General features: G+C 34.5%; 1 protein-coding gene and 1 pseudogene across 12 annotated transcripts in view; one reads left to right on the forward strand and one right to left on the reverse strand.

The window, feature by feature from the left end:
* LOC108753429 overlaps positions 1-5,550 on the forward strand; it is a 7,262-nt pseudogene extending 1,712 nt beyond the window's left edge.
* Positions 5,551-11,686: 6,136 nt separating this feature from the next.
* The window catches only part of LOC108753531 (transcription factor 12), a 131,948-nt gene continuing 124,148 nt past the window's right edge, over positions 11,687-19,486 (reverse strand). For 2 of the 12 annotated variants that reach the window (XM_018495185.1, XM_018495175.1), the window contains 10 exons: positions 19,125-19,409; positions 18,682-18,840; positions 17,859-17,918; positions 17,153-17,305; positions 16,923-17,040; positions 15,409-15,562; positions 14,996-15,085; positions 12,261-12,406; positions 12,017-12,171; positions 11,687-11,936 (listed from right to left, as the gene is read on the reverse strand). In XM_018495185.1, the coding sequence (XP_018350687.1) occupies positions 11,892-11,936; positions 12,017-12,171; positions 12,261-12,406; positions 14,996-15,085; positions 15,409-15,562; positions 16,923-17,040; positions 17,153-17,305; positions 17,859-17,918; positions 18,682-18,840; positions 19,125-19,409 (1,365 nt within the window). In that variant the 3' untranslated portion in view covers positions 11,687-11,891. Of the gene's footprint in view, positions 11,937-12,016; positions 12,172-12,260; positions 12,407-13,545; positions 13,636-14,995; positions 15,086-15,408; positions 15,563-16,922; positions 17,041-17,152; positions 17,306-17,858; positions 17,919-18,681; positions 18,841-19,124; positions 19,410-19,486 lie in introns of all 12 variants that reach the window. The other 10 variants (XM_018495179.1, XM_018495187.1, XM_018495181.1 and 7 more) reach the window with 10 other exon arrangements.

Here is a 19,486-nt window from a genome sequence, read left to right on the forward strand (position 1 = left end):
AAGAAAAAATTCTCTCCGTGTATATACTTTGCCATGTATTGAACCGATTTCGAATATTTTTGTCAATTCGTATAACCTTCCAAAAAAATTTGATTTTAAAAGAAAATTAAAATAAATATAAGAAAACAAGGTAAATATATTCTGTTGCATTTTACTAAAAGAATAAATGTAGATAGTGAAAAAAAACAAAAAAACCTGGAATATGAAAAATTTTTTAACATTTCTTAAATCCGCTGTTTGACGCACACAACTTGAAAAAGTGGAATATAAATCAAAATTAACATAAAAATATTTTTAGGTATCAGGATATACAACCACGACTAAATTTGGCACATCTCTGTTTTATTTATTTTAATTATTTTAAAATATATGTTTTATTTATTTTAATTATTTTAAAATATCTATTTTTTCTTCATTAATATTCATGATATCGTAGGAGTCAATTGAAAAAGTGCATTTTTATTCGCCCGAAATTTAATAAAACGATGCGTTAAGAGAATCTAGCCTAAAAAGATATCTTAAGATATCTCTAAATATGAAGATATATTCCTTTTTCTTTTAAAAAATTTCGCAATACTAAGATTATTAAGCCTTTTCTAACTTTAACTTTGTCTATTTTATTCTTTTCTTTTTAATGTGTTAGTACATGTATCGCTTATCATTCATTTTTTGTAAATGGAACATTTTTTTTATCCTTCATAAATATAAGATCATAAGATCTGATATAAAACAAACGATATCTTGATTAACTAGCTTCTTACTGATTATAAATTATGATTTATTACATAAGAAGTGCATTGCGTAGTTATATACTGGAATGAATTACTGTCGCGTGCATGATCTATCTTGAGAAATATAACTAGCATCAATATGTGGAAACTTATAATTTAAAAGCTATACAAAAGTATAGAAAGATACATGTGTGTCGCATATAAGAATATGCAAGAAAGAAGATAATTGATATCACCTTGTCGCATGACAATTAAATATTTAAAAAAAAAATCACATATAATGTTGAGAGCGATAGAGCGTTAAGATTAGTAAAGTAGAATGGAGAATTCTCATACTTACGTCATTTAGATTAAAAAAAAAATTATATGAAAAAGATAATACAATAATATAGAAAAAAATAATTAGTAATGTAATATCGTAGCACAAAAAGTGAACAATGGAAAATTACAATGAAATTATCAGCACGAGAATTGTAATACTTTAAGGTTTACTTAGTCATTCTTCTCATTATTTATCATGCTGACGTAACGTTAAGGATTTATGTCAATTTATTCACATAAAAAAAATGTGTTTGTATATTTCATAATATCAGAAATTTTATATTTAATCACTTTAAAAGAACATTAATAAATAATTCATTAATAATTGTTGGAAGATTTTTTTATATGACAATACAATCCGTTAGTTAGTACTTACGTGTGATTCAACAGTATACAGTAATGCCTGTAACACATGTGGCATTCAACTACTAAGAACCTTTTCAGTGCAAGTTATTTATTGTTAGTCTAAATAGACTAGTGGCAATATACGCTAGAAGTTTACACGAATAAAAAAAAGATTAATTTTCAACACTATAAATCACCTACAAATATCTTCGATGAGTGTGGTGACCTATTCCTCAAATTATTATCTTGTTTCTTTTGTAAGCTTTATAATGAATATATACAAATACAATAAATATAAATTGAACATAGAAAAACAAATATATATAAATTTATCTATAAAATGATTTCTTAAATTGCAACACATAGGTGACTATCTGTTTTGCTCAAACTCAATTAAATATGTTTAATATAGCAAAATAATCAATTGCTACTTGTTCGATCTGAGTATACGTATGTTAATTTCATGCGTATGTTAATTCCTTCTGTTTTTATTATTGACTGGAAACTGATTATACACTTGGAAAGCGCAGATACATCAATAAAATTTTTTATAATAACGGTAATAGATCTATTTAATGAAAAAAAGTTTAATTTTTAGGAAAATCTAATCAGGAGGAGACAAATGCAGATTTTCTCGTACGATTTAGTTTCATATAAATGTTAATTTCTATTTAAAAATGTCCTTTAATCTAAAAACACACACACAAGTAATGACTATTTATATAATAATCAATGTTTGCGCAATTGTCATGCTAGCCGTGCAATTGCTTGTGCTAGTTATCTATTTTTATTAATAAATTAATAGTTGCGTAACGACACACTTAACCAGTTATTTCTTGCTGCATCATCTAAATATTACGAAAACCTTCCAATCTTTTGCAATGTAAATCGAAATGTAAAACTAATAATATAACATTATGTTGCAGATGAACGAGAGACGTAGTGAATCTCCTAAGAGGAAATTGGAACAAGAAAAGATTTAATTTGACAAATGATTGCAGTAATGATGACAATTGTTGAAGAAATATTATGTATTATGTACGAAGAATAAGTCTTTGTTCCAAATAAATTTCTCCGAGAATGAATGATGTAAATAGTATGTAATCTAAGTATACATAACAAAAAATACGATCGCACGCAGGGAGTAACACAATATAATCACATTACGATATGAAAATACATTATACACAGTTTGAATTGTTATAAACGGCGAAATATCTTACACTGTTTATAATAAACATAAAAATTTGAAGAAAAGTTACGCACAAATTATATTTTCGCGTGCATATTCATTGATTATTAACTCCATAGGAATACATTTGTTGTAAAAACCGAATTGTTATAAACTGCAAAATATTTTACCCTTATAAAAGACGTAAAAATTTAGAGAATATTACGTACAAATTGTATTTTCGTATGCGTACTAATATATTCGTTGATTAGCCAAGGAAGTTATCAATTGACTTCTTTAAACAAGATTTGCGTTAGCTGCGTCTAATATCTCTTCTCACATGCAACTACAACAATAAGTATTATAGGCGGGGAATGAATCTTCGCTCACGCAATGTGCATTAAATGTGCATAATTCACCCTACCTACTGTTATAGACACATTTTTCGTTCCCAATAAACTGATAAACGTTAAAGAGATAAATAGAAAGTGTAGCGGATAAGCATTGCGAAAGATATTTCTCAGTAGGCCAATCAAATCTAGTCATGTCGACAACAAAACATACAACGAACGCGATGGATATATCGTGGACTCGGATGGCCGACATTCAATTCAAGGATCTGTCGTTTGAGATTCAAATTGGATATGGTAAAATTAAGAAGAAAATCTTGAAGAATTTAAATGGAGTCTTCAAGGCCGCGGAGCTGACAGCTATTATGGGACCGTCTGGTGCTGGAAAATCTACATTGCTGAATGTTTTGACGGGATTTCAACAAGGACACATGACTGGCACAGTCGAATACATTAGTAGTGAGGGTAGACAGAATTGGGGAATGTACAAAAAGCAATCGTGCTATATCCAACAGACGGACAATCTGTACGGTTTGTTTACTGTTCAGGAGAGCATGATGATTGTGGCCTATCTGAAGATCGGCAGCGCGACGGTAATGTGTAGGCAGGTACTGATCGACAACATTCTGGGCACGCTGAAGTTATTGAAGGTGAAGGATACAAGAGTCGACCGGCTCAGCGGAGGACAGAAGAAGAGATTGAGCATCGCCCTGGAATTGATTGACAATCCGCCGATAATGTTTTTAGACGAACCGACCACCGGTCTAGACTCGTTAGCATCTTTGCAATGCATCTCCGCGTTGCAGACCCTGGCAAAGAGTGGCCGAACGGTGATTTGTACCATACATCAACCCAGCGCCGCGGTCTATCAAATGTTCGATTATATTTACCTGGTGGCTGACGGCCACTGCTTGTACGCCGGCACGCCTGACAATACGGTGAGTTATTTCGCTCAGCAAGATTTTCAGTGCCCACAGTATCATAATCCTGCGGATTACATGTTGGAGGTAGTCAATCAAGAATATGGGAATTATAACAATCAATTGATCACAGCGGCGAAGAAATATTGCCAAAGAGAGGAGACACCTCTGAAGATGCGCATCGCGAGAGAAGCGACGTTCTACGACAAGAAAACGAAAATGATGATGGGCCCGCCTTCCGAAATGACAAAATTCAGGATATTGTTATATCGTTCCGCCCTGATAATATATCGAGATTGGTCGGTGTACTACATTAAGATAATCATGAATATTCTCGTAGCTGTCTTATTCGGCTTGATGTTCGAGCATGTTGGCATTGATGCCCAAAGAACCATCAGCAATGTTAGTTTCTTGATGATAACTGTATTATACTTCATCTACACCAGTTTGATGCCGGCCGTTTTGAAATTCCCTTTGGAGCTGGATATTTTGAAGAAGGAGCGCTTCAACAACTGGTATCAGCTGAGAACTTACTATATAGCCATGTTGGTGATCACTCTACCGTTGACCATATCATCCACTTTTGTTTACTCAATCATTTCTTATGTGCTAACCAAACAACCTATGGAATGGTCTCGGTTCTTCATGTTTCTACTCATCACGATCCTGACATGTGTCACTTCGGAGAGCGTAGGCTTAGGTTTGGGAACTATTTTCAATCCCATCAATGGCACCTTCTTCGGAGCTATTATTGTAGCGATAATGCTGTCATTAGCCGGCTTTCTGGTATTTTTCAATCACATGCCGCGGATTCTTTATTACGTTAGTTATATAAACTACTACAGATTCGCTTTCGATGGCTTGATACAAGCGATTTATGGTTTTCAACGAGAGGCAATACCTTGTCCAAGTAACAATGACTACTGTCATTTACGAATGCCGTCGCTGATACTAGAAGAGCTGAGTATGAACAAATCTATATTCTGGATCGATGTCATTGTCCTGCTCGCCTGGTTCGTGGTCATTCGGATTGTGGCTTATATGACGTTAAAAAGAAAGCTTTCGAAAATATGAATCTGAAAATTCTGTATACTGTTCGGTGATTAGCGGATATTATAGCGGATATTATAGCTGTATTTAAAATGAAGCATAGATTTTTTTTTATTCCCTGTGCTATTTTCGTATCGGAGATGGAAAAACACATTAATCATTGATCAAGGATGTATTCGCAAAAAATGTGAAGACAAAAATTGTGTATTGTCAGTGTGGCTGTGAGAACATATCTATAAGAATTTTTGTAAGAAAATCTTTTCGCCAAGTAATTTAAAGTGATAATTTCTAAATATAATATGTTTATTTCTCCGTAGTGAGATCTTTCCACCGATTAATCTTAAAGACAGTGATAGTTTCTAAATAGAGTCGAGACGTCAGTTGCAACAAAATAAATGCTTACACAACTTACGTGCGGTAGGAAGTAAAAGTAATGCTTATATTGAGTTGATTTTTGCAACTTGATCTGATGCAAACCAGCGAGATAAAATACAGAGTATGGAGGATGGAGTGGTTATAGAAAGTGAACTGTGACATTGTGGACGCCAAGTGCGCGATGATACTTTCACGCTCGTGCTCGATGGTACGTGCTAGGATGATGATGAATATATTATTATGGCTATTTCGCCATATAGTTATACAAAAGGGATAAGAAAATATAATTGTGCTTCGGTGCCTTGTAAACATTTTCTTCAAGCTTTATGTTAATAATAATTTTTCTGTAATGAAGGTTTTCTGTTTTGCAAATTAGATTATTAATAGATAGAATTATAATTGTTGCGTGTATAATAATAGCTTATGAAAATGATTTAGACTTTGTTCTAGACAGTTTATATCTGTTGTAGACAGTTTATAAATATCCTTCGACTTCTGCGCATATCTGTATATGATATTATTATACGAGAGAGCTGGGTTTTTGTGAACTGCACTCGTAAATAACCTTTCAATTAACTGATTGGAATATTTGATACTGATACCTGAATAGTAAGCAAATAGATTTATATATACGATATTGTATATTGTAAGTTGTTACTGCAGAGTTTCACATAAGAATATGCACATATAAATTAAGCATAGTTTCGAAAAGGTTAATGAAATCGACAAAAGATATACTGTTAAATAAATTATTAATAGAAATCATGTAATAATAAAATTTTCTATTTTCATCGACGAAGAAATCTCATATTTAAATAAAATATTTATCACAATATTTGTTAAAAATATATGACTTTTTTTTAAACGATGAAATAATGTCGACAAAAGAAACTATTAATAGAAATTTATTCACAATTCTAATAGCAATAAAATATTTCGCCAGTTAGGTAATGTAAAAATGACACGGGTTATAGGTCAAAAAGTACTGAGAGAAGGAATTTGCAGGATTTCTTAATTGAGGTTAACCACGTATTTCGTATTAGGCATGAGAACGTATTAGGTGAGAACGGCGACGGACCGCTAATATCGCGGTCGTGTAAACATAATTTCGTAATAACATTATATAAGCTATACACATCTGCAATAGAAGTTGAGAAATAACGAAATTAATAGCCTTTCACTAGAATGAAATTATCGTTAGTAATGAATTCCTCAGCACAATGATTGGGAGAAATAATATTATTGTTAAATTCGATCTCGCAGAGATTAAATTAATAAGTTTATTTCCGCTGTATTTCTCTTCGAGAAGAGATAATCGGTGGCTTATCAAAAATGTAATGCGATGATCTTGTCTTGTATGTAACATGAGGTACGAGAAATATAAACTTCAAAATGTGGATTACAAATGCTTGCATGTACTGCAATAATTTGCAAAGTTTTACGGCGTATCAATTAAGAATGAGCAAGAACAGGCTCGTGATGTGCTGTACTTGTTAATGTCTAAATGTATCTACATACTGTGCATACATATAGCTAATCGTTATTCTGTGTATAATGAAATACAATTGAAACTTAAATCAGTATGCGTATCGTAGGAGCAAAACGTAAAACGTAATGTAAATATTATCTAAAATACTGAGAGTATAATATACAAATAAAATAACGAATGAGAAAGAAAAAAGCAAATAATGGCAAAAATAGAGCGCGCGTATATTATAAATTATATTAGAGAAAAAGAAAGAAACGTTTGACGGATCTCTACAGGATCCACGTCAAGCGACACTGTGATTATGGAAAAAATGGCACATTTATTATATTAGTGATTAATACTAATGATATAATTACATATTTTTTTCTTTCTCAATCGATACACTTGTTCACTCTCTCATATTCTTTCTCTCCCTCTCTTGCACTCTTCCGTTTATTTCTTTCTCTCTCTTTTTTATTTAGTTTAGATATTTATATTCATCTCGTACTTCATTAATATTAATAATCGCATCATTCTTCTTAATCGCATATAGGGTCGAAGAGATCGGTTTCAACATCCTCTAGGCCCATTCACACAAACTGGCTACAACCCACTTACGCATTAATCTTTTTTTATTACATATTATACAATATTATATATCTAATATAGTTACACCCTTATATGATATGATAATTATCGATTCGCAGTTGTACCAATAAAACTGAACCCTTACACACAATTAGACCGCAACAAATAGTTCCTTACGTTCTCATTGATATTTACGCTTAACAGTAATCAATAAGTTGAAATCAGTTTACAACCAACTCATACCAAAGTGCGGTGCCCGGTATTCTTGATATGCACGTACTTGAAAATATAACATCATTATTATAAGAGCATAATTATTTCGTTTCATGTACAAAGGTCTGTGTGAAGGGGCCAATATGGCCGACAATTTCGACTTCGACCCCCTGTGTAGACCTCTTCGCTCTTCAGCTTCATTTTGACTATCTACGACTATCGACACGTGTCTAGCTTAGACTGGCTTACGAGCTATTTATTGTCGTTATTATTTTACATGATTACCTTCGCGAATACAGATGTGTGATCGTGTATTTTATTAGTATCTGTGAGCGGCTCTTTCTGCAATTTATCGCAATGTACATTTATCGTTACGCTCTCTCTTCCTCTTTTACGCCCTCTTCTCCCTTTTTATGTTAAATATAATTTTATAAAGCGTCGCCGAAACGACGGAGCATGATTAATGATTATTAATTAAATGTGGAGCGAGGTTGTGCGAGTTCTTGCCGATCAGCTTGCCTACAGATCCTGATCGAGAACGAAAGTGATTTTATGATAGGTCTACGATCTAGTGAAAATACGTAAGTTTACAGTTTATAAAAATCAGCGTTGGGATGATCTTTTCAATTCTTCTCGTATCATTAACTGGTTTGGAAAATAAAATATTTTAAAATATTTATAATGTTAGTATTGTATCAAATATTACAGAGTATTAACAGTACTTAGTACTGTATGATCGCATTCTGACTCGCAATCATAGAGAGATCTTTATTTTACATTTATATCATGCGTACATGTTCACCTGTGTCTTTAAAATATTTTTCAATATCATACATCATACAACTGAAGCAGATGTTCAAATAATATGAACATTTTGTAGCTAAATATATGTATATAAATGAAAAAAGAAAATTTGATATACGGTTTGTCAAAAATCTTCTAATTTATACCATTTCACTTAAAATAGCTTTATAATTTAAATATAATACTAAATATTGTATAATTTTGTGTAATGAGAAAATTATGTAATTCAAAAGAATATCGTTACAAAAATATGCAAACTGAGTCAAGTTGAAAAAATTGAGCGAAAGAGAGAAAATATATTGCAGATTCCTGCAATAAATATACATATGATATGTTTGACATATTTCGATATGAGTTTAGATTTTAAAAGTGGTAAAGGAAAAGCTTGTCATGCCAGAGTCTGAGCAAGAATATGTAACATTTAGACGATCTTCCGTAATTTCTTTGAAATACTACCTTTGAAGAAAAATATAGCTATAGATGTATGTTATTCAAGAGAAGATATACTTAGTAGATGAAAGGAAAAAGAAAGTAGAATAAGAAAAGAGGCGAAATAAACACGGGCACTCGATGTGTTTGCGTTGATTTCTTTTTTTCAATAAAATTTATTTAAGAATTTAAATAAATTAAAATACATGGCAACTGGGTACAGATACGTTTGAGCTATATTTTTGTTCAAAAACAAAAATGTCCCGTTCTTTACTTCTCACGAAAGATCTTATCAACGATAAGTAATCGATAATAATAATAATAATAATTAATAATAATTAATCATGATTATGACAAATTGATTGGTTTGGCTCTTCTCGTACTTGTGCGAGCTAAATCGTATTCATAACGATCTTATATCACGCCTTATGAAAGCTTTCGTTCGCTCAATCTACATTCCACTTCACCGCGTATATATAAGTACAGAAAGTTTTGCCCGAATGATCGGTGGGCAAAGGTAACGCAGGAAGAGGAGCCCCCTGAAGATTTGATAAGGTCCAGAGTGATTCGACGATGTACCAAAACCAGTCGATGCCATCGAAAGATCGTATTTTCTCCAGCAATGCAGCACCATGAAAGAAAAGCACTGCAAAACGCATTTGTGAAGTGCATCCGTAAACATTGTCATAACAAGGATATATTTCGCATGAAGCGTATGTAGTATTTTTCCCAATGCTCACGTCTTGGCACATATAAATGCTTTTCAATTCTTGCTGATAATATATATGTATGTCTTGTAGCAAATTGTTGCGAAAACATAAAGCGTTCCAATCTGGATTAATAATTGTGGAGAGATCTCTTAATTCTTTCTTTTTACTGCATGTTTTTTACTGCCTAATGCTTTTCTCAATGCCACAATAATATTTGGGACAATCCATTTTGGAGTTGCAATTTGTATCCGTGTTGAGACACGGACAATAAAAGACATGATACATAAAAATTATTAATGTATAATTCAAGAATGTCCTAAAATGTCTTAAATTAAAAATCCTTCATTATTCTTAAATTAAAAATCGTTCGAACGATCAGTGTAATAAAATGATTAACAAATCATTCGTTGAAAGTAATGCAAATGTTATCTCTTATAATGTTATTTCTTACAATATATGCTTTCGGTTTTGGGCACGGATCGTTCACGCTATTTTCCTACGATTATTATAAAAATATTTTATACAAAATCCGAAATAATTAAAATGGCATGTAATAAAAATGAGATGTGATTTGCATACAAATTACGCTTAATATAAACTATAACTGAATGCATTAATAATATCCATCTCGATATTAAAACCAAGAGAGTTCTATAAAAATGGCACTTAAATGGCATATACGATCAAATTCTAGCCGTAAAAAACACTTGAAGAATAGTAAAATAAATATATGTTGATAACTTCGTTAAGTAGGGTATCTTCACGGCCATGTTTTCCTATTTTCTCTGAGATAGTGGTACTGTTAAAAATAACGAGTATTTTTAACGATGCGGTATTATAAGAAACGTTCATAATTATTTATACGTTCCTTACAGCTTCTTTTTATACATATGTACTTAAGTGAATTATACATAAATGATGAATGACATATTGCGGATCATATACATTTTATCTTTCTTCATTTTCTTTTATTTCTTTGATCAAACTGTATGTCAAAAAAGAAACTGCAAGCATCGGAATGTGCTTTTCTTATCACACCGCGAACCAGTTACAAATGATGTTCTCGCGAGCGTGAACGAACCGCTAGCATCTTCAATTCACATTCTGAACGCTCGTAAATAATAGTTTCTATATACAATATTGCCAACGTCTAATGATCAACATAAAGGCGGCATAATTCATGTGCCAAATTGGCAAAGAGTTAAATTCAAAAGGTTGAAATAGGATGTTTTAAGAATGTAAAGTTGTTAATCAACGATTTGACTGGTTCTGTTAATGTGTACAATCAAAAAGTACATTTAAATATTATCTAATTCGGAAATATGCTGCCTTTATTTTCATCTCTAGTCAATGACTTCGTTCTTTCGCCAACTCGAGTTCTCTTCCTAGCTATTGCGCGTTATAACATAAACCGTGTCGGTAGTGTATACACAGAAGTGGGCAATTTAACATGAGTCAGCAGCGAAGTTCGATCGTTAATAAAACTTTGATCGTACTACACATTATATATCTCGAAAGAGGAACCATATTCCTTTGTTTTTTTCTTTTCACTATTTATAAAAATAATTTGAAGCCGCCTTGAGGGGGTAGATGCCTCTTAAAACTACTTGCTCTACGCTTGGGTGAGCGCATACGGAAACTTCTTCTCTTATTAATTGCATATTGAAGTACTGTGAAAAAAATTATGGGTATTCCTGTGTCGTTTTTGTCACAGCATCAAAACATATACTATTAAAAAAAAAAAAAGGAATTTGCTTCAGTTACGTGTAATGGAAGCAAATTTCAAGCAGGTACACTAAGAATATTTAATGTTGTCAATGAAAAAATGAAGTTATAAGTAACTCAAATTTAACTCAAATTTAATTAGTTGTATTAAATTTTTTGCAAATCTACATAAAATTTAATGAAAAATGTACTAAACTTCATAAAATTTTATGAAAAGTACACTAAATTTCATGTACATGTATACAAATATACATTTCAGTTTCAGATACATAAAATTTAATTTAGTGTCATAAAATCAAATTTAATTTGTGTAACTTAAAAATACATTAAATATAATTTTTAACACTGTACATATCCTTAAATCAATGGATAGATGTTTTCCAGGCCAAATTCAAGTTATTAAAAAATTATTAAAAAATTATACAAATATTAATTAATATATAAATATTAAATAACAAACAAAATATTTTAAAACTACCATTGAGAATGTTTCTTATCTCTTCTTCTTGTTTTTCTTCTACTAATGTAACGCATCACATAATATCCACAATTTTTTGCACATTCCCACAACTTATAAGAGCAGAGAAAAATCCTATATAGGTATATAAGTCATGTTCATAAACTTGTTTTTTTATTGATTTTAAGATGTATCTACCCCTTAACACAGAATGATACCGCCACTGAGCCGCTGCTACTGCGGCTGTGGTGGATTGTGCTGAAGGGAAGGTTGTGGACCCTAAAACAAACATGTATATTTTATTTATGTATCTCAAAATAATCCCACTTGTATTGAATTTAACTTTGACAGAATCTTACAGGTAATGCGGGAAAGGGCGGTTGGGAGTGCGCGTGTGGATGAGAATGCGGATGTGCTATGTGCGCTGCAAGATGGCCTGGTAACTTCGGACCATCCTCGGCTTTCTCCTCTTCTCTTCTTTTTAAACACGCAGCCTTCGGATTAAGATTCCGTTCTGAAAAAAAAAAAGAATAGATTAAATACATGAATATCTATACAGATTGATATGATACAATTAACTAAAACGCATGTTGGTGTATGCACCTCTAACTTGTTGTTCGAGTGTCATTATAACTTCAACAGCCATGTTGAGAATACCGAGCTTCGTTTGAGGTTTGTCCGTCTTCAGATGTGTCATACACATTCTGCCAAGTTCCTTTAGAGCCTCATTAATATCCCTGATACGTATCCTATGATGAAAAATGAAATTATGTTAATTATCTTATTAAAATACGAGATATCTTCTTTAAGTTTCAATGTTAAATAGAAAGGAATAAGTTTTTGATTACATACTATATATAATAATTTTGTAATGTTACATTTTTTGACAGCTACTTACACACTCATCACATTAAGCAATAGTCTTCTTGTATATGTTTACAATAGAAAAAATTAATAGAGCAGAGCAAATTATGAGAAATATAATTGTACAATATCATATATACTACTGCTCAAAAGTTTCAGTTCTCCATTTAGAAACTTCGACATATCATGAAAAGAATAAAATATAAATATAATTATATGCATTTTAATTCTTTAAATTTAATATATATTACATATTTTCATTAAAACTAGAAAAATGAATTTATTTTTTCTCAAATTTTTTTATTTCTTCAAGCTTAAATTTCTTTGAGTTTTCATAACAGAAGTCAAAATCTTGGCATTTTGCCGACGAATTCTTCAAGTTGTCTTAAGACAAAGACTTGTGTTTAATCCGATTTAATTTCTGCGAGAATATATATTATTTCTATTCTCTTATTGTTATAGTCATCATAATATCTAAATATCTATATATATCTAAATCGCACATGAAATTGATATATTTTTTTATGCTGATATAGGTAAACATGATATTTGCCTATTTGAGGAATTTATTTATAATTTATATATAGTTTATATAATTTATAAATATTTGTCGGCAATTCATGACTGTATTTAATCCGAAAATAAGAGAGTGTATCAAATTAATCTGATATTTTTTATAAATGAAAATTATGAATTGTTAGCTGAAACATGTTGAAACTTTTGAGTGGTAGTGCATATCTTGCAATTCTTTGTTAATACAAATGCAACTGTATAAGCATGTGATAGAAGTAAATTTTTCATGCATAAATATGTACGAGAACATGCCGATTTTGTAAAATATTGTATATGGGGAACTATGTCATTTATTTTCATCATAGTCGAGAAATACTTTTAATATTCTCTTACATTATTATGTCACATATACATAGAATACGGGCCGCCGTTATTACTGACCAGAATTGTCATATCACTGCAGGTTAAATTTGATATTTTTTATGTCCGCTGCGTATATCATTGATCTTACCTTTCCCTAGCATTATTTGCTTGCCGCCTTTCTTTCTCCCTTTGTGCCTTCATGTCGGGATCATCATCCTCGTCCTCAGCGCTCGAACAACAGTTGCGCAATAACAATACGCGATTAATCACCTGGCTTACGTCAACACAACTTACTCTAGCCTATATCGCTTAAATTACCTAACGGCAATCGAATTACTAACATAAGCGACACGCGCGCGATATAGTCGCAAGTTGCAAGAAAATGGCTTTTGACTTGCTGGAGTCTAATCACCTAATTGTTGTTCGAGCGAATTTCGTATAAATACATACATTTCTTATTGCAATAGACAAGCGATGTAATAATGAACACACACAGATGGTTTCGTAATTTTGAAATCGTGGATAATAAGTAGGTTACGAATTTAAAGGCCCGTATTCTTTGCACAGAACAAACAATCGATGGCGAATAATCACGTCAAGGGACAGTGATCTTTCGAATCGAAAAATGTAGATCTTCTATTTTGATGCTGACCTAGAAAATTAGAGAAATGCAGATGACATCTATATAATTGTTTATCATTTCTTTTTCAGAACGATATAATTTGGAAGGATTTAAAAATAATCATAAAATAAAATGAGAAAATAAAACAGTGCGGATTTAAAAAAAAAAAAAGATAATTAACATCGAAATACTTGATTATATATAACTGAAAGATCGATATCGATCGACTTTTTATTTGAAGAATAATATGACAATCCCAATAAAAATTTATGTGACACATGTATGTCCAACACAGTGAGATTTATCAGTTTACAAATAATACGACATGTTCTTTCATTTGTACAAAGGTAGTAATAAAAAATGCGCTAGTAGGGATAAAAAAAGAGAAAAGTTTATACAATTGAGCAATTTGATGCAACGTTCAGTGATGCAGAATAAGTGCGGAATGTTCTAAACAAAGTGGCATGCCTAGGGACCGAATCGCAGCTGAATTAAAATGAGACTGATTTGCAGGTACGCACGAGAGAGCTGTTAACATTCCATTCTTGTCTCATCTCATTTCTGTCCTCTTAACCAGAAACATTTTAATTATCACGCCTGAATACGGGCCTTATACAGTGCAACGGATGTAAAGGATTACGGGACTTGTACTCATGTTATAACAAAGTCGTAAACATGCCGCGCGTTTTTCCCCCGATCGTTCATAAATTAATCGTTCACAATTTATTGCTCATCACAAATAGCACCTCGTTTTAGGCATGCATACGACTAGGTGGCCAGGAAGTTTTCCCCAGGAAAATGTACAGAGATTCTTTTACGTACGTTACACTTGGCGAGATGGGAATATACGTACGCGCATCATCCGCATCGTAAGCGACGTGTATATATTATCGGGATTGTGGGAGCGGAGAACAGGACGGAAGGAAATTGTTTGTATCAAGATGCAACGAAGTGCGTACTGCGTGTGTTCACTAACCTTTCACGCACGTTGTTGGCCTGGCGACGTTCCTTCTCGCGCACCGCTTTGGTGCCAGGATCGTCGCAGTCTTCATCGGCGCTCGAACAACGGTTGTTCAAAGACACAGCAAGTTAGTTTAAAAATAAATTTTCAAAGATCGGAGCGCGCGCTTCTCCAATTAATCATTTTAATTCGCTTAACTTTCAAGTAAACTCTCAAATTAATATAGAGGATGTTTTATTCATTTATTTATTTATTTCAATATCCATGAGTCTTTGAGCGAAATCACGGACGTTAATACGCGTATATATCGATTGCAGCTTCCCTTATTCTTATCATCGCTTTTATATCTTTTTTTTTGTCGCTCGACATGTCTAATCCTCCGAGGAATTTATTTAGAAATTTATTTCGAAAAATCTTCGGATACTTACTATCTACGTGATCTCTTCGTTCCTTTTCCTTGCGACGTCGAGTTAACTGTAGCAGCCCCGATTACACCGGCCGCTGCGAGTTCACTGCTTGATGGTTTCGTTTCGCCGCCGCTACTATCGGGCGGATCTTTCCTTTTTTCTAAGGGGATGTATTCTGCTCATTATTAATACTGTTGCGTAAAGTTTCCGCGACAATTGCATTGTTACATTGTACAATTTGCAAGACAGAAGAAATCAGGTAAAATTTATGTATCAGTGTATGTTTTCCTTTTCTTCGTGATTCTAAAGGTAATTGGCACAAGAGATATCTCTTCAAGGAGTTTCAAAAGCAGACTATGACAGCAGCCTCACTTGAGCATTGTCGCCAGATTATCTGATGCAATAGCGGAAAAATGGCACGGACTTACCCGGAAATGGAGAAAGAATAAAACGGCGACTGACCTTCGCCGAAGATGGCGATCACGATCTTCGATTATCCTGAAGCTTTAGGTAAGAAGGCTTAGTCACGAAACCGTGAAAAGCGTCCAATTAGATGCAGGAAGCGCGCTTTATGGGATTTCGCTCAGCTCTGATTCAGTAGACCAATAAATGTTTTCTCTCTCTTTCGCCTAATGATTCGCGAGAGTATTACGAACAGTATTATACTCACGTATATGCCGCGAATGTATCTCTTTAAAAGTTTTCGCGGGACAATCGCGGCGGATAAATCAGACGCACGGTTGTGTGTGAAAGTGAACGCGATCACTTTTGTGCTCGCGCTCGGTGACGCATTTGCAACTACAAACAAAATGTTTATGGCGCAGCTATCTCTGCGTAATGGAATGTACTTATTTCCTTAAAAGATTTGATCTTTAAGTCTCGATACACTGTTTTTCACGGAAGTTATCGCAGAGGTTCCGTGAATTTCCATCTACATATTTCTGCCAGTACAAAGCGCGTAAATAGTTTCTAAACTCACAAGAGTGTTCTGCATTCCTTCGACAAACTAGCATAGGTAGGATCTCCTAATCCGTAGTAAAAGGATACTAAATGTTCTCCATCGGCATAATGACTCTAAGAGCGCGGGAGGCCGAAAGGGACGGGCGCAACGAGACGGAAAGAGAAATGAAGAGTGAGATAACCGAGTGTACTCACGGGAATAATGCAGGCACGACCACCGGACAGCAAAGACTTCGCGTGATTTATCTAATATTTCCTTATTCGGCCGCGAGCCCGTTGTGTGGAACACCTGGGAGCTCCTTCCCTTTTCCCTCTCCTTCGCGGGAATTCATGGGAAAAGTGACTGCTCGATGATGCGACCGATGCAAGAATAGAACGGCATGATAAAGGTAAACGCGTAATCACCATTCTTATTCTTCTTATGAAAAAAATCGTTGGATGTTTTTAACGCAAGAATAAACCGAGGAAAGAGGCTACTTTATTACAGGGATTGCCGCCGCAATTGTAATCTGATTTCTCCTACGTTGCAAATTATATTACGATTCATCCTGTACGTCACTTCAGGTTCAACTTACTGGCATTCGTCACAGGTAACCTTTCGATCTTGATGGAACCATCTGTGTCGGGCGTAGGCGTAAGACCGGGATAGGAACCCTGAGGTTGCGTCACCGTTACCGCAGGATGTGGACTCGCCTGAAAGAGTCATAATGTTATATCGCGAAATATATAAATAAAAGGAGGAAATCCATCATGAGAGATTGCCCTGATATGTTTTATTTACTGCTGATTGACGAAATGTTCTTACCAAATGTTCTAGCTGCGGTGGTGAGGTGTGCGAGTATATCCCGCCGTGTGGACCAACTGGGCCAAGATGAAGGGCCACTTGACTTTCGGCGTGATTCCTCAATACGTTTATGGCATCGTCTAACCGCTCCTCCATTCGTGCTCCCTGTACCAACAGAATACCGAAAATGCGACTCGATTACGCGCCGATAGCTCGAAATTGTCTATTGCTTTATTATTATTCGAGGAATTCTATAGGAAGACGTATCGCTGACGTTTCTCCTTAGATTCTTATGGTTTGTTCCAGAAAAGTTTCGAAGAGAGAAAATCAATGTTGAATTCTTCTATTTCGTTTCTAATTCCACGAGAGATAGTTTGACTAACCGAAAAAGCATCTTGGAAGAAAAGTAGAATTATAAAAGTATTATGTAAAAAAATAAAAAAATAAAAAAAAAAAGAGTCTGACCGATTAGATTGATTGAAGGGTTTAATGCTGACTGATTATCGAAAGTTTTGTTAATGGAAAAGTACAAGCTACGATTATATATTGTGCACAATGTGAAAATCTTATCACAATATATAATCCAAATTAATTGAAAGCGTAATTAGCAAAAAGTGCAATGGACATTTCGTGGCAATTGTCGTGGTGTAAACATGCGTAAAGAATGTGGAAAAGAAAGGAGAGAATGAGAAGGTTGGTAAAAAAACTGAAATTCGGCGGTCCTCACCTCGGCGTGGTCGCGAAGGAAGCCGATGGCATCGTCTAGCCTCTGCTGTTCAGGCGCCGGCTTCACACACAACACCAACGCAACAACAAAACCAAAAAAAAAAAGAGAAACAACCAAGTCAACACAACGTTCACAACAAACAGGGCGGAATGAATAAAAGTGTGTCGCCAAATGAACGGGAGGGACGATAAACTTAATAATATGTACGCAAATAGGGGCGAGGGGAGGATATAAATAAATAGTCGCTTATAAAGGAAGCACACAAACGGTGATTTCTCGGTGCAATCGCGATCATGCACTTTGTGCAACTTCAGTGCTGCGTGATTATGTGCGAAACAGCGACTGTAATCTCTCGTAATAAAAAGATTAACCTTTGACACAAACAACAGCAAATTCCTTTTATATATATATATATATATATATATATATATATATATATATATCCGCTTGTACACCGCTCCTCCGTTGCTCGTAACAATCCTCCCCCTTCCCAAAAAAATATAAAAATTGCGCGAGTGATAATTAATAATACATCGTCGATATGTAGTGTAGGTACAGCGAAATATCATTGGAAAAATATAACTCTTGGGTTCCAGCGTTTGTAAAAGTGAAAAATTGTCCCGTGCATGTTTCTGAAGCGGGCAAAATTATACACGCGTTTAAGAAACCTTTCAACGATGTTTGATTTATTAAAGAGAGATATCCATGTATTACAAAATAATCAATTCCTAAAAGAATTTGAAAATGGACAACGTTGAAAAGGTCTTGCAGCTTGTGCCGGGTACAATCGTAATTAGTAATCGTAGTAATACGAGATACGTACCATGTGAATACCACGATTGGGATCCGCCGTAAAATGCGGAGATACTGGCGCGGCTCCAGGTGCCCAACCTGGTGCCGAACCGGTTAAAGGTGGTGGCGAACTGACGGGTGTAGATGGATTACTGCTATAACTGGATACTGATTGGTCCGTGGGATAAATCTGTGAAAAATGTGATAACGTTGCAATCGCACCATAATATTACGAGGGTATTCGAATCATTCGCGAAATGTTTACGACGTCGCGTCGTAAAGTAAGACGTATCCGAATGTTGCGACTAATGTTACGTTAATTCGCAGCAAGAATCATCTCTAGACGTTCACGTAGATTAGTTAGATCGTCGTCGAAGAGAGGCGTTGTCTCAATTAACGGATAATATCCATTATTTTAATTATCCTTCGCTTCATTAGCGTCGAGAAAAATATGATTTTAACGGACACACATACTCGAGTGCTCACGACGGATGCGAGGGTCTTGCCGAGGGTGTCGTCCGTGGTGGATTGCTGGTTCGTCGTGGGCGCAGTGTTGGACGCGGAAGGCGCGGTCGTCGGTGCACCAGGACTATGGCTATATTGCAACGATGCCGGCGACGGCGCCCCTGTGCCGCTGTTCGCCGCGACCGCGGCGCTACCCCGGAATGTCGACATTGGCGGCAGGGAAGCCGCACTGGTCACCGCCGAGCCCAGGATCGGCGCTGCAGATTCACCATTCGGCGACATCGCTGAGTATGCCTGAAACCGCCAAGCGCAAATGGTTCGACGCTCGGTTCTTGCGGTAATCTTGGGGGGAGGGAGGGAGGAGGGAGGGG

Source organism: Trachymyrmex septentrionalis, unplaced genomic scaffold (assembly GCF_001594115.1).
Source record: "Trachymyrmex septentrionalis isolate Tsep2-gDNA-1 unplaced genomic scaffold, Tsep1.0 scaffold7, whole genome shotgun sequence".
NCBI lineage: Eukaryota > Metazoa > Arthropoda > Insecta > Hymenoptera > Formicidae > Trachymyrmex > Trachymyrmex septentrionalis.